Source organism: Sinohyriopsis cumingii, chromosome 9 (assembly GCF_028554795.1).
Source record: "Sinohyriopsis cumingii isolate HCF-2022 chromosome 9, ASM2855479v2, whole genome shotgun sequence".
Classification (NCBI taxonomy): Eukaryota; Metazoa; Mollusca; class Bivalvia; order Unionida; family Unionidae; genus Sinohyriopsis; species Sinohyriopsis cumingii.
In genome coordinates, this window is record NC_142969.1 from 58,403,858 (window position 1) to 58,427,897 (window position 24,040).

The following is a 24,040-nucleotide window of genomic DNA, read 5'->3' on the forward strand; positions in this document are numbered from 1 at the left end:
AGCTGCAAGAACAAAAATTCTTTTCAGCCATCAATCAAACAACTTGCTTTAGCCCCCTAATGATAAAAACCTCCTCTTTACAATTTTACATATTGATGCCATTGAGTTGCAGTGACAATATGACTGTCTTCCCAGGGCGTTTATAGAGATGTTCATTTAACAACAATACATGTTCTGATTGCTAGCATACTTATAACTCAGCCACATGCAGCTGGAGAAATAAAAGTTAAAGTTTGATAGAGTGCTATGCACAATTAATCTTAAGTATGAAGCAGTCATGCACAGTATGATTTTGACATGTATCATTGACTGACTTAGAAAAGAACTGATGATATGGTTACATACTACAGATCTTGTGTAACTTTTTTTTAATTGCAATTTCAGGGTGTGGTCATTGTAAGCATATGAAACCAGCCTATGGAGAGGCCGCTGCTAAACTAGCAGCTGAGGGAGTAAGTGTTGAACATAATAGTTTTAACACATTTGTTCATGACCAAATATTTTAAAATAAGCTTCATTGAAAATATAGAGCAGGATCCACTCATTGTCCCATAGACTTCATTATTAATATATATCTGAATGAGTACACATTCCAACCTACTTTGTTATAGTGCCAATAAAAAAATATTTAAAAGAAAAGATTTTCCAGCTAGTATTTTAATAGAAAAAAATATTGTGATCATTGTTACATAGGCCACTTGACCCACTCAGTAGCTATACTTATTAATCAATGCCTACATCACAGCATATGCCAGTTCTTGTTCTGTATGGGCATAGTGTTTAGTCGTTAATTGTTTCATATGTATATATTGCATCTGCTTAGTTGTTTCAGTAATGAATTTTGATAGCTCTGTACTGTACCACATGTATGTGGCATATAAAAATGTTGAATTAGATTTACCTTGTATATCTACATAAACCTTTTGACTTAAGTGTTTGTGAGAGAGAGAGGGAGATAGGGGACATGGGTTCATTAACTTAAACATTTAGAGCCCATATTCAAGTGAAACACCATTTAATAGCAGAATTTTGCATATTTTTTTAAATTACAGAGTACCTGCAACTGTTATATAAGTTTAATCCACTTTACCCTTTATCTATGGATGATATTTTGTTTCCTGTACTTATCCTATATTTTATGGAAATTAGTCTTAAAATTGTCATGTATTTTAAGTTAGAAATTCTTACAATGCACCAGAAGTGAGTATGATCCAAATTTTATTGCATCTCTAAAAGCTGATAAAGATAACTGATATAATTATCACAGTCCATTATTTAAAATCATGGCCACAGCTGCAGAATTTCTTTCTGTATGACAATTTCCTATTAGCAGTGATGGATGGGGGAAAATATTTACTTGCTTAAGTCTCTAGACAGAAGATGCAAAAGAACTTAACTTTCCCATCTTTAAACCAGGATTGGTTGGCTACCATGGTATGTCCTCCATTTTCATTAGTACTAAATAACATACTTTTTATTGTTGTACCATAAATAAAAACAAAGTAATCAAATGTGGTTTGATAGATTCTTTCAGTTAATGGCATCTTATTAAACAGAAAGTCACTGAAACTACAGTGTATATGTTTCTTATCACAAATCCTTATTTTATTACTTGCAGTTTAATGGTGTTTTAGTCACAGTTGATGCCACAGCAGAACAGACATTGGGTAGTAAATATAATATCAGAGGTTACCCAACATGTAAGTATAGGATTCCTTTAAAAACCTAAAAATGTGAAACTATGCCAACTCAGAAAGCATTTCTCACACTAAAATAATCCTTCTGATTGGAAAGATTTTTTTTTATCACCCCTATCATCCATGTTTGTCCATAGATCTATATTTTTTATGGCAGCCACAAACAAATTTTGGAGAATAGACCCGATGGTCCATCAGTCAATCCCACCCTTTTATTTACTAATATATTTAACCTTTTTTGTGATGTCTTAATGAAAGTTTGTATGTTTTTGTCTAATGATTGGATAGTGCCTCCTGTAAAAAGATATAGTCTTGGACATTATAAGTTATCCCTATTTTATTTTAGGCTGGGTTTATCAATCCATCTTACTCGTGTCCAATTAATATTCCCAGAACCATTTGACATATCTAAAGTAGGTATGAAGCATTTTGTCTTGACAGTAGTTTCTATCCCATACGATTCAGCTTTGTCAGATTTGTACTTTTTAAAGTTGTCTTCTCGTGTTTTGAAAATTGTTTCTACACTTAATATGTTGCCAGTGGTATTCTGAAATGTACTCGCGTAACAGCACAAGTAGGCCAGTTTTCATGGAATTATGGTTGGACATTTGTGTTCCATGAGCACATTCCTGTTTTGTTTTTATAGAGGTGGAGATATATAGAAATCCTTGTGTCTTCCATTCATCCATATTTCTGTCAGGCACTCATTAGTGCAATAAGTTTTTGATGGTTTGCCACTACTCCTGCAATTTTATTGGATTTTTTGTCTTGTTACAGTTTATGACACAATCTCATGTGATGGATTTCCACAAAACTTTGTAAATATACTGGTCATAACCAGAAGATGTATTTGTCTTGCTATGTGTAAGAGAAAAATTGGGAAGCTCTTCTTCCTGAGATCCCATTTAATATGTCAAGTTAACAAAAATGGATTTTGATACATCTTTGCTTACTACTTGGTAAGGTCATGTTGGAAAGACTGTGTTAAGTGTTATAGTCATTTGTAGCCTTTGCTTCCCCATTTCACTTTTGTGTTGAATATCACTCAGATCGTCCTGAATACTTACAGAAATGAATAGAACAATAAAATGTTTGGGCCCTCATCCTTAGAATTCATAGGTTTTATAATAAAAAAAAATGAGTATTTTTGAGAATTTTTAATACAGTTTATTGTTTATAATTTCCTGTTCCTCAGCATTCATGGGTGTCCCGTTATTGCTGATTAAATATTACTATTATAAGGGTTTGATGTGAACCAAAATTAGTTGTACAGTTTTTGTTATTGTTTTGTAGAGAAATTGCTTTCTTATACAGCAGCAGTAGTAGAAGTTATTGTGTTCATGGAGGAATAAAAATAGCTTTTTCAAAGCACAGAATTAATATGAAACAAATTATGTTTATTCATTTAATATAATATAAATTTAGGATGCACATTAAATTTTGTTTCTTACTTACCATTAGTTTCACAGCAAATGAAAGTTTTGTTTTTTTAAAAAATGGAGTCTTTGCAGCATATTTACCAAGCATAGCTAAGTCAATAAACTAGAAGAATATAAATTATCAAGAACTTTTTTCTGTAAATTAAAATGAGTTACATGCAAAGTTATCCTTGTTCAGTTAAAACACAACTAAAATTGACTGATGTTAATCTTAGTTGATCTCTATGAGAATTTTAGCCTTTATTATTACCACTCTTCATGAACATGTAAATTATGATGGTTATGTGCCTTGTACAAATAAACATGCATACCTTTTTAAAAATATTACCTCAATTTGTAGGATTGCTTATATCATTGAAAATGAGTAACTTGTGAGTGTGTGATTCAACGTAAATGAAACAGCTATTAAGGACTTGCTGAAATGTTGAAACAGCTATTAAGGACTTGCTGAAATGTTATCTGGAAGAATGCAATTTGGTCGAAACAATGAATAAAGCAAAACCTGCATCTATGTTTGGGAATAAGTAAGGATTTAAGTGATGCTATGCAAGCTTTGCACTTGTAAGTACTGTACATTATAGTTCAGCATGGACTCCCTGGTAAACTCAACTGGCCAGCGAATTATGAAGTCTGTATTTACCTTTATTTAACTTCATGTTGGAGAAATCAGAAAATATGCACATGCAAAATAATAACAAAATCAATCATAGTACTTTATAACAGTTTAATAATTGTCGGGTCACTGAAAGTTACTTTTTCTTTTTACATGCCTGTGTCTTAGGACACGGAAAAAATTATTGTTTCGTGTTACAAGATTTACAGCTATTATGGTAGTCAACAAAATGACCTAAAAACTGTCAAGTTTACACATTGGCCCATGGATAAGCCAACCCCTGTTCTTCCAGGCCTTTATCTTTTCTTAAATTATTTGGCTTATACGCGAGCATTTACGGTAATGCAGTTTATGACAATCTTGCTGGTGCAGCCTGTCCAGCAGTTGTTAGTGGATTATGGTAAAACTTAGTATGTATTGTGTCAGTATCATCAGATATGCATGTTGACACATTAGCTTATCATTCCACTAGTTTAACAGAAGAATAGACAGAATAACAGATTGAAACATGTTCTCCACATCAAGAGCAAAATCCCAACTCCTTTTCCCAAATTACCTAAATTTGATGCAAAATTTACAAGTGAAATACAAGTAAAATGGGATCTATACCTGCCTTATAAATCGGACCCGTAAAAGTAAAATGTGATCACAAATGGGATCCATACCTGCCTTATAAATCAGTGTCTTACTGAAGTGCCTTTTAGTGAGGAGTGCCTTACAATTAAATAAATTTTGGAGACATCTTCATACAAAGGACACCTGCTCAGGAAGAACAACATTTATGAATTATTTCAGTCACATTTACATGTGGTAATAATATAAAGATACATGTTGACATACATCAGAATGTTGAGACTGTTTGCAATGTATTTGAGAAGGTTAGTTAGGAGGTTATATAAGACAAAAGTGATGTGTCAGCAGCAAGTGCATCTTCAGCAAAGTTCAAATTACAAAGTTAAAATTTTATTGCAAATAACTTGTCTAGCTGTTTTGCAGTTGTAATGAAGAGAAAAGTCTGTAAAAAATTACGTTAATTTCAAACAGAATTTTATATTCCAATTGTTCAAACAGTCAACAGCTTAAGCTTAAAATAAATCATTTTTTGATATAAATTTTACATATATTAATTTATTCATTCTTGTTTAAATTTCAGTAAAATATTTCAAGTAAGTATTTTGTCATTCTTTCATGTGAATTTTGTTATGTATGAGAGTAATTACATATAGAGAATTATCTCTTGGTCCAAAAACCTTTTTGTGTAGCAGATCAATTGACCTAAAGTTTATAGTCCATTTAAAAAAAAAGAATATTCATTTATTTTAATTTATTGCTATATTTTTTGTAATTAAATGACTACATGCTTAACTCAACAGAATCTCCCTCTTTACAAAATCATTCTTCAGTAACATTTTTAAAACTCGAGAGACTATTTTTGTGTCTTTTTCAGTCTATGTACCTTTGTCTCATTCTCAATAGTAAATATGATATTACTTCTGCATCAGCAACTTCGCTGTCATTGTTAATATAAAAGACAAGTACTAATAGTAATCATTGAGTCTGAGTGAAGATTTTTTAGCTTGGATTCAGTTTCAGTCCCTCATTCTCTGTAGCAGAGTATACATTTTCTTTTACCAAATATTGTTTTAACTACTAATAATAGAAACAAACTAAGGTGTTACTAAAATTGGTAATGAACTACATATGCACTAGCTGTTTTAGGTCAGTTTAAGTCAAGGGATGCAACTTAGATATGGTAGGTGATTGGAATTTGTTATCTTCCATGGATATTCCATTGGTAAGTGACATAGTAGAAAATAGTTTTAAAAGGACAGTTATTTCTCAAATTGTGTCAATTCTTTTGTGAGGATTAATGAAGCGAAAATTTAGAATACAATATTGTAAAGAATTTTTAGAATACAGTATGATCACAATTTACATAATCTCAATTCACATCAATTCAAAATAATGTGAAATGGAACAAAAGCAAAAAGGATCACTATTATTGAGATAACTCTCTCATACATGTAGATTGTGCCATCATCACATGCAAACATTACACACAGTCCCCAGCTCTTACGTGCCCACCATTTTGGTTTTAGATTTGGACTGCTGCCATACCCCATTAGTGGTAAAAATCATCAATAAATAACTTGTTAAACCTACTAGCCAAAAAATCCCAGGAAAATTGGGATATTTCCTCACCTGCTCAAACAACCCCAATGGCAAGCATTTTAATCGAGTCCAGATCTGTTGAACATGCACATTGGGATCATATGAGATGAGCCCTCGGTGACAAATGTTTCAGAACAAGTGGTGGACAGAATTGGCAGGAAGGCCACAACTATGAAAGCATACGAGGGTAAGTGGAGAATCTGTCAGTGCTATGAGCAGTAATACATCATGCTAATTAAAGCATCATTATTTCAGATAGCTAACATTTTCCTGTAGAAGTTCATTCAGATGTAGTTGAATAAGGCTGTGTTTGAACTACTATGTAGAGCATTGGCTCAGCTCTCTTATAAAATGTGCTTCCTATTTGTGCTTGCTATAGTATGAAGAATCAGTGAATTACATGCCTTGTTGGTTGATCCAAACTATCTACAGCTCTGTCTTGATGGTTCAGTTTTAATCATAATGTCTCCTCTAAGAACAGGCGTCTGTTCATGGGCAATCATTTGTTGTGAAACCTTTTCATCTTTAGACCCTTCAGCTCAGGGATGTACAGTACCCGATGAAGACTTTGAACCTGGAACAAAATGAACCACTGCAAAGAGGGAGATCTTGCTTATTTAAACCTATGCAAGAGGGAAAGATTTATATCTTTGAGACTTGTCATCCTGGATGGGTTATTCACGCTTCATAAAGATGAGATCCCAGGATCAAATGAAGTTATTGCACATTTCTACTCATAGAGCAGAAGTTACCCAGTGCAGTGCACTATAAATAGAACACCTGTTACCTATTCGACTCCATACGCATAGACCTGCCTGTTAACTGTTAAGCAATGTAGTGTATGTTACATTTAACTGCAATTTGAACCATTTTACATTTTTGGTACACATCGATTATATGTGGAAAAATTTAAGAGTAAAGTCTGATTGTTATAGCTGTGTAATTATTTTTCACAGGAGAATTTTTTATGTGCTTTAAAATCTTGAGAGAACTTGTTCACCGTCAGGTCAGTGAAGCAGTGTGACCAGCTGTAGCTGCCATTTCTCATACTCGAATTTTACAAGTATTTTATCAGTGTCTACATCACTAAGTCATCTGAATTTGATAATTTATAAAAACTATTTGCTGCCTACATCAATATCAGAGCCTTTACCTAAGTTATTGAAGCTTTCATAGTTGTGATTCTAATTGTGAAAACTTCGTAAGTACTGAATGAAATCTGCAACCTCCATTTAGGAGAGTGGAGATTACAACCCAGTTACTTTAAATAGCAGATTTTGACCAGTGCATGAACAGTGACCACGTGATGTGACGTAATTGTCATTCACAAAAATGAATGTAGTATCTAATAGGGGGTTTCCCCTGAAGGTGGCGCTACGAATAGCTGCTTAAAATGGCTGATGTTTACAGCAAGCATCAAAAGGCGCTTCCATGCGAATGAAATAGAGGCGTCCAAAGGCGCTTGCATGAGGTAAAGGGTTAACATACATACTGTGGGATGGAGAGTATAAGAAACTGGAATCCAGAATTCTGTCGTTGTGACTTTGTCACGTTGCCAGTATGAATATCCATCTGCCTCAGCTGTCATCTTATTTAATCAGACAGTGTAAGTTACTTTTCTATAGTTTTCTATACTTTTATTTTCCTAAAAATTCCTTAAAATCTTGCACTATACCAATGGTCACCAGAGATGGAGTTTTCCTCTTTGTACATCTGAATTTTGATGCAGTTGAACTGTCATGAAAAATTGCTGAAAACAGGTTTTTGGTGGATTTGTTCAGTTTGAGCTGAGCTGAGTCAGTTCTGTCTAAAGTGTCCATTCCTGCATTCATGGTATTGCTCTTTGAGACATTTAACCGTAAATGTGAGGGAGCTCTGGCCCAATTTCATCCACCAGCTGCATCAGGAGGGAGAGGAAGAATGTAGCTGACCAATATCATTTTTGTCAGAATCTGTCTTCAAAACACAAGTTATAAATGACTGTTCAGAGGACTTCAAAATGCTCACCAGTGATTTTTGTTTTTAACTTCTTATATGCATGGAAAGGGTATAATGGACCATTTTCCCCAGATCTATTCACATGCTACACAAAGAATACATTGTCATTATCCCTTTTCAACTTTAATCAGTATTTGGGATCTGTGTATCAGTTTTGATTGAACATGCAATTCCCCATTGTTAAAACAGACTACAAAATTAACATTCACCATGCTTCATCTGCTGTTTGCACTAATAGGTTTACCAGTTTGACACCTGACTATGCATTGGCAAGATTAGGTAAAAATGTAGAACAGCATGGCCACAAGATAGTGTTGAAGAGACCTAAATAAATGTAAGGTTAAATGGAATTAAAGATTATAAAGCTTGTTAATGCTAAGCTTTCCCTCAAAATAATTAAATGGGTAAGATTGAAACAATAATACTCTAATATGTCAAATATTAGTGAAATTCAAGGGTTTTATAGGAACTCTCGGAGCAAATTTAAAGACTGTTCAAGGGCTTTTTCCACATCTAAAATTTTCAAGGGTGTTCAAGATCAGACATTATATTCAAGAGTTTTTCATGACCTGTATGAACAATGTGTATTGTTAATTAAGATTATGCAAGGTTTTGATAACCTTATTTATGAGGTTTTTTGTTGTTGTCGATATTTGAACACTCCTCAGCATTAGTTTGCAGGGTTTACAGCTTATGGACTGAGGGGACATGATCCACATTGTTGTAGAAAGGTTTGAAATGGTAGAGAGAGATAACTGATATCCCATTCCTTTGATAGTGACATCTTGAGCCTGAATCCAAAAACATCATCTGTGGCTTGTGTAGTTGGGGATGCTACAACGATACCTTCCCCTTATAAACTTCTTTAAGCCATGTTGCTACGCCTATTCCATACATTGTTCAAAATGCAGGTGAGGAGACTTGTTTGGGATATGATTTTGCAGTTGTTAGCTTCATGGGAGTTTATCCCTCTGTCCATCTCTTCCTTGCAAAAACAAGCTTTGAATTTATCAGGAATTTTTCACCAGAATTTTGGCCCCCCCCTTGGGCATACGTCTTTTAGACCAGGTACCAGGAGTGTACTGAACTCACTGACCTGTTTTTCCACATGTTGTTGCAGCTCATTACCAGTCTTGAAAATTCAATGACTGTTTAAAAAATTGGTTTTGTAATTGAAAACTTTATGCATTTGCTAAAATACTCCTTGAAATTTACCTCGTACTCTTTGAATTTATCTGAGGAATGCAAAACATTAAAACTAAACAAAAAGCATCACTTTTATATTAATAGAATTGGGTAGATCAAACAACACAAAACAAGGCAGTTGCCTTTTTGCTGTAGTGGTGTTCTATTTTGTTCCTCTTCTACTTTTGTACTCATTTAAGGAGTGATAAACAAAGTAACATCAGGGTTCGCATGTTACCTTGAAAAGTACTTGAATATCATTTCATCCTTGAAAAGTCCTTGAAAATCATTTTTACCTTGAAAAGTCCTTGAAAATAAGCCTTGGTTCTTGAAAAATATAAAATTAATCAACAAATGAATGTACACAACTTTTCATACCATTACATCATGTAATTAAAATAAAACTGTTTGCTATTGGGTGGTTTACAACATGTGACCAATGAGATATTTATAACTGCATGTGGACCTGATTATAGAGAGCATTAAAAAGTGCATGAATCTTTTCCAACGATAATTCTTCATCGATTTATTTTCTGCGGCAGCATTACATCTTTGTACTCTAAATCATGGTGAATCAACTGTTCAAACCCTTGAAACAAAAGATAATGAAAAATATACCCAAAAATGGTCACAATTTGTTCTTATTGTACATCCAAGCTTCTGATTTTCAACATACAATCGAAAATTCATAAGTCTTCTGGAAGTCTATTATTCACTTTTTCGGCATCACAACCAAACCTTGGGTGTAAATTTCAATGAGCTGTCATGACACAGCAGATATAAAAAAGTTAGACTCGTCAACACGCTGCATGCTTTTGCAGCAGGCAATTTTAAGATGCCTCATATCACACGTCAAAATTATTCCAGAAATCAATTTTTTACACAATGGACAACTTAAGGTACACATAAATTATGCAAATCGCCATGTTTGAGGTTGGCCGATGTTTTTTTTGTGAAGTGTGTTGATGAGAGAAGGTGGTCTTTGGCAGTCTTCGTAAACTCTGATCACCACCGAATCTTCAGGAGGCTGCATTCACACCCACCAGAGGATAAACATGTGTAAGTGGCATTGAGAATATGAAAGATTTATCTAAGTATTTTTCTGCGAGAGCTTACCCATTTCACTTGGAGTAAAATGCCTGGGAAGTGTACGTTCAACCCCAGTTGGTGTCAAAAACAATATAAGACCTTGTAATTAATTTCCCATATACCTGAAAGTGAAATAATGGTTGATTATACCTCCATAATGAAACATATAATAAATTTGCCTTTACCAAATAACAGGGCTATCAACTCTGAATCAATGAAAATCTGGTGTCTGAGTATGCAAGTGGCTGATGAGGCCAATTTGTGCCCAGAACTGTCAGTTGTACACTGGGATAGTAGATGCTATTTTGGGTGCTTGATCAACAGATGAAGTAGTGCAGCTCAGACATTTACACTGCTCACACTTATGCATTGCCTCTGCAGTTCTCCTCAGTTTAAAGTCTGTAACTCCAGTATGGATGAGACTGCACCAGGTGGAGCAATTCTGTGCAAGGTTATCCAAGACTCTGGTAAGTCTTGAAAAGCTTCAAAGATGACTTAAGGGAATCTTTGAGGCATTTCTTCTGACCATCCTGAGATCATTTTTTCCACCTTTAACTTACCATAGATCTTTTGCAGTAATTCTTCTGATGTCCTGGTGACATGTCCTGCCCATGTGAGAACCTCAGTGTCTACAACCCTGTCCTGCTATCTTATCTTATCCTCATCAGTTTCATTAGGCAGCCCATGTGAAAATGGTGTCTGAACAGGTTCAGCAACAAAATGGCCTTGTAGATCTTTTGTTTGCAGACTGATGCCTCTGCCCTCCAACAGATTTGCACATAGTCCACCAAAAGTTACACTTGCTTTATCAGTTCTGGCATTTATTTCATCATCAATGTTTACTGCATGGGACATTGTACCACCAGTATAGGTAAGCTTGTTCATTGCAAGCAGGGTTTGGTGGTTTACTCTGTTGGCAGTCTTTATGCAAGACTGTCCGGGTGCAGGTTGGTACATCATCCCTGTTTTCTTGATACTGAGTACATGACAAAAGTTGTCAAGTTGAAGAGAAATGGTCCATATTCTGTTGCATGTCCAACTCAGATCTGGCATTCAGTGAACAGCCATCAGCAAAGAGATCATGAACACCCACTTCTGTAACTTAGTCTTTGCCTGTAATCCGCTCAGATTGAAGAACTTGCCATCAATCTGGTATCTGATATCAATCATGGTTATGGAAGACATAAGTAATTATGGCAGAGAACATCATACTGAAAAGGATCAAGGCTAACGTGCAACCTTGCTTGACTCCATGATATGAGTAAGCCCACTTGAAGTACATGTAGAAAAGTTGTATGACATGACAATGCTTTTTTCTTCTGATGAAGACCAGAAAATAGGATGTAACCCATAAAGCCTTTATATCTTGGCTTGGTCTACTCTTGGGTCCCACAAGCCATTAACTGGTTTGCAGTTGACCTTCTCGCATTTTAAGATCAGAGACAAGAATTGAATCTGTTGAGTTCAGTGACTTCAGCCCAGACAACCACCAAACATCCAGTAAACATCATTACGACCTCCTCACTGGCCTGGTTGCTTTTTTATGTTTATGCCTGGAATTTTGGGGGGGGTTTAAGAATACGTTTGATGTTGATGCATTTCATCCATCTATTACTGATTCTCTCAACACTAATGTGAGCAAGGAATATAATTCATAGAGAAAGTAAATTTTATTTTAGAAAATTGTATTTATTTGAAAATACTTACCAGATCACATTAACTCATGCACCCACCCACCCTCTTCCCAACAAACATCATCAATGTTGTTAGCTCAAATTTAAACTGATAAACATCTGGTATAATGGCAGCCACCTAGCATTTGAAAGATGAGGTAATTGGTGAGAGTTCCTTCCCTTTGTTTGTATGAGAAAGCCAAATGGTTGTCTTTCAGAGATGGCTGGATTTGAAAGATGGCAGAGTTTATTTGGAAATATCAGGGTGATTGGATAAGTAATCATCAGGAAATATTATGTAGTCAAATCTTACTCCAGATTTTGAATGTCCATACAATTATGACCTGATTCTATTTTTAATCATTTTTGGACAAACTCTTATATAATTTTACCTGAATTGTTTGAAGGGGCACCAGGTGGCCTTGTGCTGTAAGGTGACAGATCACCCATACAGCTCTCTTCAACCAACATGAGTATGTGAGAATGTTAAACTTGACAGTAGCTTCTCATGGATAGGTGGTTCTTCTGGGGATCTTCCGATCTTTTTTCTCCACTTAATATAATGGCTGTTGTATATAGTATCATGTGCTGAAAACGCCCACAAAATCAAATCAAACCAGATTGTTTAAAATGTTTTCTTAATGTTTGCTCTGTACTAAAATTGTACAATAACTAGCACTTTGGAAGAATTATCACACATATTACTAGGTATATTTAATAATACAAAGACAAGATGTAAATGGCCGTGATGTACTTAAGATTTTAGTGCTGGACCTGACCATTGCACCAGTTTACAGATGTGATTTTTAGGATGGGTAATCTCAGTTAGTAGCTTTTCCTATCATGTGAAAAGCCAACAGTGGTGTTAAATGCATACAAAACAGATCATAACAAAGAAAAAATTTTGTAAAACTTAAAATTTTAAACTGCAAAATGCCCAAGTTTATAAATTCTAAAATGCACATGCCCAAGCTCACTCCTTTAATTCAAACTCAAATAAGTTTTAAATTTTTTAGACTTGTACAATACATTCCACATGTTTCTAGTTTTATGGACAAGGAAACAAATGGGCTATGAATACAGTTAAATTTTTCATTTCAGGAATGGTGAATTTGCTTTTGATTATGAAAGTGGAAGAGAGGCAAATGATTTCATAGCTTTCTTGAAGGAGTAAGTACTACAGTAATGAATTTCAAAGCTTTCTGCAATTGAGCATTCAAAAATTATCAATATAGTAAATCATGTCTTGAGCAACCATCCCCTTCTGCCAACAAAAAATGGTTCCTTAAGATTGTTAGTCTGTCAGAAGTGTACATCGTCTGTATATGATGAATCGGGTCTGTCAAGACAGGTGCTCTTTCAAAAGAGTTTATCATGCTGTATAAAAGTGGTGAACATTAAGAATCTGTTCTTGCAAAAGAGGTGGTCTCAAATGAGGCTGTCATACTATTTAAAAAAATTAAACTATATTAAATTAATCCATACATTAAGAGGCTGATCTTGGAAGATACATTGTCTCCCATATGAGTTGTCTTTGAAGTCAAGTTTTACTGTATTATCACAGTCAGTATATAAAATTAAATGATGATGATGATATTATTATTATTATTATTATTTCTAATATAGTCCTAAAGCAGCAGCACCACCACCACCACCAGAACCTGCTTGGAGCACAGAAAAGAGCAATGTTAAACATTTAAATGGGAAGAATTTTACCACCTTTGTAACCACTCAGGATGCATCATTGGTCATGTTCTATGCCCCTTGGTGTGGCCATTGTAAGAAAGCCAAGCCACAATACCAATCTGCAGCAGATAAATTATTGGATGACAAGAGATCATTTGCAGCTGTGGATTGTACTGCTGAAGAAAATAGGGGTATGTAAATGGAGCAAAGGCTGTATATTGGTCCCCAGATGTCTTTCAGAAGAACTAATTAATACTGAAGTAAATCAGCTGGTACCACCTAAATCCCTGCCTCTACCATTCCTTTATTTGATGAAGAATTTTAACAATTGACACAAGAAAAGTCCCAAAAACCTTTAAATGTTCAGATGTACTGGTCATAGACCAGAAGAGCTTATGAGATGGCCTGTTGCCTGTCATCCATCTGTTACAAGTCATCTTTACTCATCCTGAACAGCTTGAATGTTTGCAATGAAACATTACACACACATTCATCCATGTCTACTTGGTCCTAAATGAAAATGGTGCCACTCTTGTATCCACAGTGACCACCACAGTAGTCATCTTGTTATTAATAGATTTGGATTTCACTAAAAGACTTCTTATGATGTCTAGTTAGTCTCAAATGAAAATTGCTCACCTAACATCCATTATGGTGGCAGCCATCATTAACATTTTATCACTACTCCTCTTGAACTTAAGTCATATTGACAGGAGGGTTTTCATCAGAAGACTTCAAACAATTTTTAGTTGTTGGTCCTAATGAAAATAGTGTCAATCTGACATCCAGTATGGGCAACACTGTGGTCGACCTGAAAATCTTGTTGTCATTCCTCCTTCTAAATGAAAATTCATGTTGACTGCAGTTTTTCTCAGAGGACTAAGTATGCTGTCAAGCTGGTACTGGATGAAATGGTATCAGTCTGATTGCAGATATGGCTGCCATGGCAGGTATCTTGAAAATCTTTTGTTTCAAATCTATGGCCAGAAACTAAGTAACAGAAAAGAGTGAAAACCATAAATTTTTTAAAAGATTTCAACATATACAGTAGTCCCCTTCTTATAAGGCCACCCCTATGGCAGCAGGGAAGTGGTCTTATAATGAGGGTGGCATTTCTAGAGGGGGATGACAGTGCGAATAGTAAACACATATGAAGAAAGTCACAAGTACATTTAATACTAAAACATTTAATATTTTCATTAAAAAAATCACATGCATCTTGTTAAACAAACTGTTTCATCATTTTCAAAAGAATGTTATGAATAACAATTGATATAGTTTTCAAACTCTTTATAATTATGTTACAGATCACATCATCTGTTACTTTGTTGGTAATAGTCTAAAAAACAAACCAGAATTGTCACAATCAAAAATATCCTTGCTGTCATATCCCCAGCATGTATCGTTTAGTCTTTTGTTCCAATCTTCGATAATTTCATTATTAACATCAGCTGATTCTCCACTAAGGAAAAAACACTTAATATTGTGTCGCATTTGAAATCTGTGCAACCTTCCGTTACTTGCGGTAAAGTCATCGTATCCCAATTCAACTTACAAAATTGTTGCTTTTTCTTGTCATTCAAATCAGGATACAAACATCTCCTGGCTCAAATAATCTTCCTTCCTCCATCCATTTCACCTTCCCACTTCTGCAGAATTGTTTCCTTATCGTTCACGATATTGTTTATCTGAGTCTGTCCGACATTAGTTTTCTGCCAGGATCCTCGAGACACCACCCCCACCCTCACCCCGTAAGTTGAATTACTTTCACTTTCTCTTCTAAACTGAAATTTTTCTTTTCCTTGATGGCATGTTATCTTTTTGCATTAAGTTATTGATGTTGCCAACTACAGTACTGATAAAACAATTTTTTATGCATCTAAACAAATTGCACGTATTTTTAAAGGAAGTGATCTTGTCACATGATTCGTTAGTCGCAGTCTGGTACCCTATTGTTTTTATACATTTCTTTACACTAAGTGAGAGAAGCCAAAACGGCTTCGATATGTACCATTAAAATCACGCAGATTTGACCTCGCGGCCTTTAGGATTTGTAATTTAGACAATTATTGTCATTAGTAATAGCCACTAATTATCAAAGTGAACACGCTCAACATCTTACTAAGGGAAGCCATAAAGACTATCAAACCATTTTCCTGCTGACTTGTGTATTGTACATCGATGCTGCCACTTCTCAGCTGTTACTACTGTTCAATAATTGTAATCTTAACAATTATCAGAGTGACTTAACCGGACATCTTATGATAACACAGCAGTAAGGCTAATTGGATTACATGTACTTACCCTTTTGTATGGAATAAAATTTGAGTCTTTCTCGGCTTTATGGAATAAATGTGGCTTCTTGTGAGGTGTAAATGATATAGTATTCCCCTTAGTGGTACATGTACTTTAGTCAACACTTCTTTCAGTAACGAAAATATGGCATCGGGAAACAGAAATCGGATTACTTAACACACGTTATGAATAAAATACTGGTTCTGGATACATATTAAAATAAAATGCGGCCGCTTGTGAGGGGTAAATGTTATATTATTGCACTAATATGCTGGTCAAGTTAGCCTGGTGGTCTTTCGCGAGGGGTACTTTTGAACACAAACTCGTCAGTGCCAACGGATTCTGGCCATAAGGAGCAGGTGGCCACTGGTCAGGGGGGCTTTTCAAGAGGGGGACTACTTTAATTTATTTCCCATGAATACAAGGTGAACATTTAAAAGAACTTAGAATATTGTGAGTTAAATTCCAAATAGTATTAAGAGTCCTATTAAAAGTCCAAAAGTATAAAGCTCCAGTTTGACTTTACTGGTATTTCAAATAAGTTCCAATATTGAATGTGTTGATGTGCCTGTAGTCTAAAATGTGCTTATGTGCCAATGACCTGGAGTGTAATGATGTACTTACATTTTTTTGATATATTAGAATAATATAATTCAAAATTGTCTTTATTTGAATTCACTTTAATTCCAAATTAATGTTCCAGTCCAAGAATATTATTGATGAGCGCTCTGTATTTCTAGTTAATAATAATTTGAATAAATAAATCCACCTAAATGAAACACTCAACACAACAATAAAGCTGATTCTGCTTCAAGATATTAAGGCAAAAATGAGTAATTTTTAGAAAAACAAGATTATATAGCCCTCTACTTGACCTAGATCGCTACCATTTTCTGAAAATACTCTTCACTTAACTGAATTTTCCACTCTAAAAGATTCTGAGGTCAGAATCAAGACCGTGTCTTTTAACTCAAATTCAGGTAAACATGTTTACATTAATAATGATCTGAATATTTAAACCACATTCATAGAGAAATATTAGATATGTTATATGTTGTTTACAAAATAAATGTCCTGGTCAGGTACATAGTGAACTTGATTTTGGACAAGGTTAGGTACTAAATACGAAACATATAATCATTAAGAAAAGCCAACAAATCATACAAATTAAAAATGCATAACACTTATTATAGTTATTCCTAAATGGAAAGTCATATCAACTTGGGGTTTTCACCAGAAGGCTTCTTTTGGCATCTTATGGTCAATCTACTATCCAATATAGCCACTATGGTGGCCATCTTGAAAATCTTATTATAACTGCTGTTCCAGAAATGTAACATGGTCATATCAAAATTTGGTTTTATCCAAAAGACTTCTTATCATATCTAATTGATCCTAAATGCAGTTGGTGCCGATCTTTATCAGATATAGCTGCCATGAGGAGTATATCGAAATTCTTATTATTGTTACCCCTTTCAAACAGATGGTCATATTGGCATCGGGTTTTTCACCAAAAGCCTTCTGATAATGTCTACTTTGTTCTTTAAAAAAATGGTGGCGATCTTATATCCAATATTCCCACTAGAGCAACTAATTTTAAAATCTTATCGATTTAGAATACCAGGTAGTTTCAACGCTCACCAATAAAAAAATATTATCTGGAATTCCTGGAATTCTTTTCCTACAGTCTACATTTTTTTTGTTTTAAATTGCACTTTTAACACATTATTTGCTATATGACAGGGACACACTAAGGCAGCTAAACTAGGACCTATAGAACCCATAATGCTTGGATTACGAGTTGGATGCTCTACCAACAGAGCTACTTGCAAAGACCATCAGTCCTATCAAGGGACTTGATACATTTTTTGTGTACTTTTTTGTACTGTAAATGATGCAAGATTATTAGCGCAGCTAGATCCACAGAATATGGTGGATTGCCATAAAACTTAAATATTATGGTCATTGTCTTTTTTACACGAAGCACAACATTCAAGGTTGTAATTCCTATACTTTATTTTGTTGCATGGAGTACTAAGGCTGATAGTCATTTTGTGGTGAGAACTTACTTACACTTTTAGAACCCTCTTATTTTGTCACAGAAAGTTTGGAAGATTCAACATAGAGTCAGACTTGTGTGGTTTTTATGCATTTGTAGTAATAAAGATGTTTTTAACACGTATAAGTGTGCCTGGTTTTAGAATTTGTTTGTATTTTGAGCTGCTGTGGCTCAGTGGTTAGCATGCAGGACTAGATGTCAGTGGGTTGTGGGTTTGAAACCTGCCCTGGCAAGGCACAAATCAATTTAAAGTCAGTCTTTCATGACTGTTTCATTCATGCCAACCATTATAGTTTTGGTGTAAGCATCGTGCTTCTTTTCACCCAGTTAGTAGAGCAGTGGAAATTTTAGAAAAAATTCTACCAGGTATCCGTCGATCTTAATGATCAGTTTACTCAGGTACCCGATCAAATGGAAATTGTATCAGTTGTGTACAAACCTGAACTGCTTTGTTGTAGGTTGTGTAATTTTTCATTGATTGAATTGTTTAAGTTGTGGTGTATTTTGCAAGTCAGATCTATCTGAAGAGGTGATTTGTCATCAGAGTTGCATTTTGAAAAATAAATAAGCCCAACTGGATACATACATTCATCTATACATACATAGATAAATTCTTGCATGCATCCATCCATACATACATACATACATACATACATACATACATACATACATACATAAAAACAACAGCAAAACTGTAAAATGTACTTTTATTTTTGAGTGTAATATGTCACAAATAAATTAGCAATTTAAAATTTGTTTTAATTAAACCCACTAAAATCCATAAAACTGGACATTTTAAATCCATTTGTATGATAAATCATTGAATTGAATTACAGGTCAGATAGTAGTATAAAATTAGTTCAGAATGATCTAATTCACAATATCCCATAATGTATTTATTCCACTTGTCTTACGAAAATAAACAATGAAAGCTAAGTCCACATTGTTTAAAGTTCACACTATCCTTAAAATGTCACTATCTGTCATCTGGTACAAAGCCCAAGGCTTCATTCTCATTATCTGATAAAGTTCTGAAATCCTCCATCTTTGTCTAGTAAATCATCTCATTCTAGTCATCATATATATATATATATATATATATATATATATATATATATATATATATATATATCATCTGACTCACTGTCCTTTGGCTCCGTGTCCTATGGGTGCTTATGTAGAGACTGAGCTTGGGCTCTGTTAGTAACACTTTGATCATACAGTTTGTGAAATCTATCAAAGGTTGCAACTGAACATGTGTCTTTTGTGGGGCAAGATCAAGAAACCGCCCTCTTTTACTTGCTACTGACCAAGTAACACTCACAACTCAATGATAAGGTTGTCACATGGGGAAAATAAGCTAAGACATTAAGGTCATACATCTACTGGAAGAGGCAGAACTCTATTTGGCACTGAACAAGTACATGTATTAACTTTGCAGCTAAATAAAAAGGATTGTCAACTTGAAAGCAAAGTGAGTACTTCCTTTACAAGCCAAGGGCTTATGGGACCACATGCACTGGTAGAAAACATGTATATGGTAAACAGGTACCTGATGGCTCATTTTATTACCTGGGTTATTATCAATGGGCAGGTGCCCTAGTACCCAGGTACCCATTTACAGCTCTACAAGTTGGGTCTTATGCTCATCTGTATATGGATTATGCTTTTTTTGATACATTAAAAAAATTATACATAAAACGACAAAAGTTGTATATGTTATTTTTATAGCCGTCTCTTTAATCCCACACATATATAGATTGAGAATATTCTAAAACAGACGATAAGCTGCATTAGATGAGCTTAAGAGTACATTCATTAGTCCATTGTAGACCTACATGTACTTTCCTTATTTTCCATTTATAGCAGCTGTATTTGACAAATTTACAAGAAAACAGACTGGTTTCTTCAATTTGACAACTGGTCTCAGTCATTTTATTTGTAAAATATATTTAGGTACCAAATAGTCTATACTTTAAAACAAAAGAAACTAGATGTTAAGTGAAACAGGCTTTTTCGATGTGACTTACAAATAATAAATTACTGAAAAATGCTTGAGGTGATGAATGTTTTTAAACTTCAAAACATGTCTGATTGGGAAACGGATAAGTCATTAGTGCCTTACAAATTAAAAAGGATTACATGAAAGTGATATAATGCAGCACTCAGGTTGAGTACATCATCATGCTCATTGCAGAATTTTTTGACTTTATGATCATTCAGTGAAAGTTAGAGATGTGAACCAGTAAAAGTGAGTGTTGTCTATACATAATTTGTCAATATGTGTTGTATTTGTATTTGGGTACTAATCCATGTGGATTTTGCCCATGTGTGATAAGAATTTTAACCAGCTTTAGATTCACGTTAGTAGCGAACTTAATATAAATTTTTAATATGGTTTTTATTGTGCATGTAATATATAGATTACCATTTTTATGCTTAGATTATGCAATTTTGCCACTTAAGGTACACTAACACTAGGGATTGGCATGTATTAACTAGTGCTGTGATATGCCTTGTTTTCAGAAATGGGACAGAACCCTTTTTTAAAACTATAACCTTTTTTCCTCTTGCAGAAATATGCACAAAAGAAGAAGTGAAAGGTTTTCCAACATTCCGTCTTTATATCAAAGGCAACTTCCTTTCATTATACAATGGAGATAGAACAGAGGCAGAATTCCTAAAACTCATCCAAAATGCACCAACACCAAAGGATGAGCTGTAGGATACATGAAATCCAAAGGCAGCTGTTTTACTTTAAGAAAGACAAGTAAAATGGTGTCCAAAGATGTGCCAGACTTTATTTGTTATTTATGGGTTTCAGACATTTCTATTATCAGTACTTTTTGCTGAACCTAGTGTTTTATAGAATTCAATACTTTCCTTCATTTGCCTTACCATCTATCACACTTTCTGTCCATGTATCTGTCAGTTCATGTATTCATCCATCAATCCATCTTCCGTATATGGGCTGTAATTGAAATCTAAATTATGTTTGTTGTGCACCAGAATGTTGTCACAGATACCTATCTTTCACATGGCCTGACTAATGCCAGAGAAGTGGGGGTGCTCCATTCTCTGGGTTCACATGGCCTGACTGACTAGTACCAGAGAAGTGAGGGTACTCCTAGTCCTGGTGTCACATGGCCTGACTGACTAGTATCAGAGAAATGAGGGTGCTCCTGGTCCTGGTGTCACATGGCCAGACTGACTAGTGCCAGAGAAGTGAGGGTACTCCTACTCCTGGTGTCACTTGGCCTGACTGACTAGTATCAGAGAATTGAGGGTGCTTACCTGACTGACTAGTGCCAGAGAAGTGAGGGTGCTCCTGGTCCTGGTGTCATGTGGCCTGACTGATTAGTGCCAGAGAAGTGAGTGTGCTCCTGGTCCTGGTGTCATGTGGCCTGACTGATTAGTGCCAGAGAAGTGAGTGTGCTCCTGGTCATGGTGTCTTGTGGCCTGACTGACTAGTATCAGAGAAGTGAGGGTGCTTGCCTGACTAACTAGTGCCAGAGAAGTGAGTGCACTCCTGGTCCTGGTGTCATGTGGCCTGACTGACTAGTATCAGAGAAGTGAGGGTGCTCGTGGTCCTGGTATCATGTGGCCTGACTGACTAGTGCCAGAGAAGTGAGTGTGCTCCTGGTCCTGGTGTCATGTGGCCTGACTGACTAGTATCAGAGAAGTGAGGGTGCTCGAGGTTCTGGTTTCACATGCTTGACTCACTAGAGCCAGAGAAGTGAGGTTCTTTAGTCTCTGATGTCAATGGCCTGACTGACTAGTGCCAGAGAAGTGAGGGTGCTTGTGGTTCTAGTTTCACATGGCTTGACTGACTAGAGCCAGAGAAGTGCCAGAGAAATGAGTTTACTCTAGTCCTTGATGTCACATGGCCTGACTGACTAGTGCCAGAAAAGCGTGGGTGCTCCTTATCCTGGTTTCACATGGAATGACTAGAGCCAGAGAAGTGAGGGTGCTCCTGGTCCTGGTTTCACATGGCTTGACTGACTAGTGCTAGAGAAGTGAGGGTGCTGCCAGCCCTAGTTTCACTGAACATTTTGAATTTTCTTCCTTAAGTGTTGCACATTTTTCTGACTACTTTGGTTACAGCAATAAGTTCTCACTGAATATTCAGCAGGAATCAGTGATTAAAACTTAGTTAAAAACATTATGAATTACCATAAAAGAAAATTTTTAAGATTATCTCACATTTCCTTAACTTTCATCTTTCTCTTTCTTTTCTATAACAACAATGCTATTAATTAGTGTAAATTCTCAATTTTTCTTGTGGTATAAATTTTCAATGATTTTGTGGTTGCTGAAATCAAGGATTTATTGACCAAATAAATAGTGATCAGTATATGGAAATATGAGGACTCTTTCCTGTCTATAAATTTAAATAGCAATAAAAATGTGATTTTTGTGTGCAAAACAACTAAAATTGATGTATTCAAAAAATATACAAATGCACTGTACACCTCTTCCTCGATAACTCGCGCACAGAGGGGTCCACAGACATAGACCGCACTATAAGCGAGGCACGAGTTACCTAGGGACCTCCAAAAATTCCATAAAATCGCTTTAAAACGAGAAAACCGTGGAGGGAGCACAGCTTTAGGGAACTGGGCTGTTTAATGACTGAATCCTCAATTTACAATCACATTGATAATAATTTTTAATAACGCGCTTTTTCTAATGAAGTTATTCGTTATTCTGTTCAAATAACATTTTTTCTCTCAAAATATCCAACATATGAAAGATCGTTCCAACTGGTTTGAACAATAATCACGTGTACGCGAAAAATATTTTTATTACGTCACTGCTTTTTGTTTTCTTGATGAGTCTGGTTCCCTCAGTGGTGTTTAATAGTATACTGCCAAATCGGGAGTCCACAAGCAAGGAACTCGACTAACTGTTGAAACAACCAAACAAGATTCCTTTTTTTAAAAAGAAAAACACACACAACATTTATTTCATGACACGTTTACGTCGAAACTCAGTTTTTTTATTGTTCATTGGAAGTAAAAATGAAATTTCTTATCATCCTGAGGATATCTCTAGGTGCCAGTTCAAGAATTCTCTGAAACTCGCTTGCCCACAATGGTCCGTATCTATGAAATCAAGCTCTTATTTTATGAAGTATTCATTTCGCTTGGCTGCCTTGTTATGTTTGATCACATTTATGAAAGAGTCGGTTAATTTAAAGTAGTTTATGTTACATACACAATAACATGTATAACAGTGTTCGATTGATCAAATGAAGTGAGTTCACCCGACATATGACCAAAGCCACTAGATTTTAAGTTAGTAGGATTTTCGTGCCTTTTAACTTTTCTTTTTATTCCACCTCCAGCTTTTAATTCAGTGCAACAATACAACAAATACTTCCGCAAGTCAGTTATCAAAACACGTTAGGCACTTAATTAGGTTCTCATAGCAAAGCTCGTGGACATAGCTCTTACGGTAGATTGACGCATTTTACATTTAATTACAAGAGGACACATTGCATTTATAACAATTACACTTAAAAGGAACTAAAAGATAGATCTAGAATACAGATTTCAATTGATAAAAAATTATTTAATTTGTATTTGTCAAAGCAAGCATCTTGGACCCCTTGACCAACTGGGATCCCTTGTACGGGGGTAGGGGAAATATTGCTAAAACAAGGAAACTACCTCGGAGTAGAAGCTCAAATGGCAACATTTTTTACACCCTTCCAAACTAGAATAATCGGTTTTCTTCATTCTTTTAAAATGATACCATCTTGGTATGCTCGTTTTTTTTAAAACAAAATACCATAATTAGCTTTGCAAAGTTATCCCTGAGACTACCTGCCAGGTGTCTTGTGTGTAAAGCAGTACAGTTACCCAGTTATTGTATTGATCTTGTAGCATTTTTATGGTCATCAATTTTAACTAAAACATTTTAAACTGTAGATATACTTGCATGAAATGTGTGACTTTCATAAGATTCTGTTTTACATTATGGAAATGAAAACCATTGAAAGTTAAACTTGAAGGTTTTTTTAATATGCAAAGCCTCCCTTCCTACTATTGCTGCCACCACTGTCACCGCCATTACTACTAGTAGTTACTTTAATAGTGGTTGCAGTCATAATAACTGACAAGATATTACAA

At 35.1% G+C, this 24,040-nt stretch overlaps 1 protein-coding gene across 1 annotated transcript in view; it reads left to right on the plus strand.

Annotated features, from left to right (window-relative positions):
• The window catches only part of LOC149791888 (protein disulfide-isomerase A5-like), a 110,903-nt gene extending 90,206 nt beyond the window's left edge, over positions 1 to 20,697 (plus strand). The window contains exons 20-25 of the mRNA XM_089970394.1: positions 385 to 452; positions 1,619 to 1,700; positions 4,903 to 4,915; positions 12,968 to 13,036; positions 13,493 to 13,743; positions 20,483 to 20,697. Of these exons, the coding sequence (XP_089826520.1) occupies positions 385 to 452; positions 1,619 to 1,700; positions 4,903 to 4,915; positions 12,968 to 13,036; positions 13,493 to 13,743; positions 20,483 to 20,631 (632 nt within the window). The 3' untranslated portion in view covers positions 20,632 to 20,697. The remainder of the gene's footprint in view (positions 1 to 384; positions 453 to 1,618; positions 1,701 to 4,902; positions 4,916 to 12,967; positions 13,037 to 13,492; positions 13,744 to 20,482) is intronic.
• Positions 20,698 to 24,040: the final 3,343 nt, after the last annotated feature.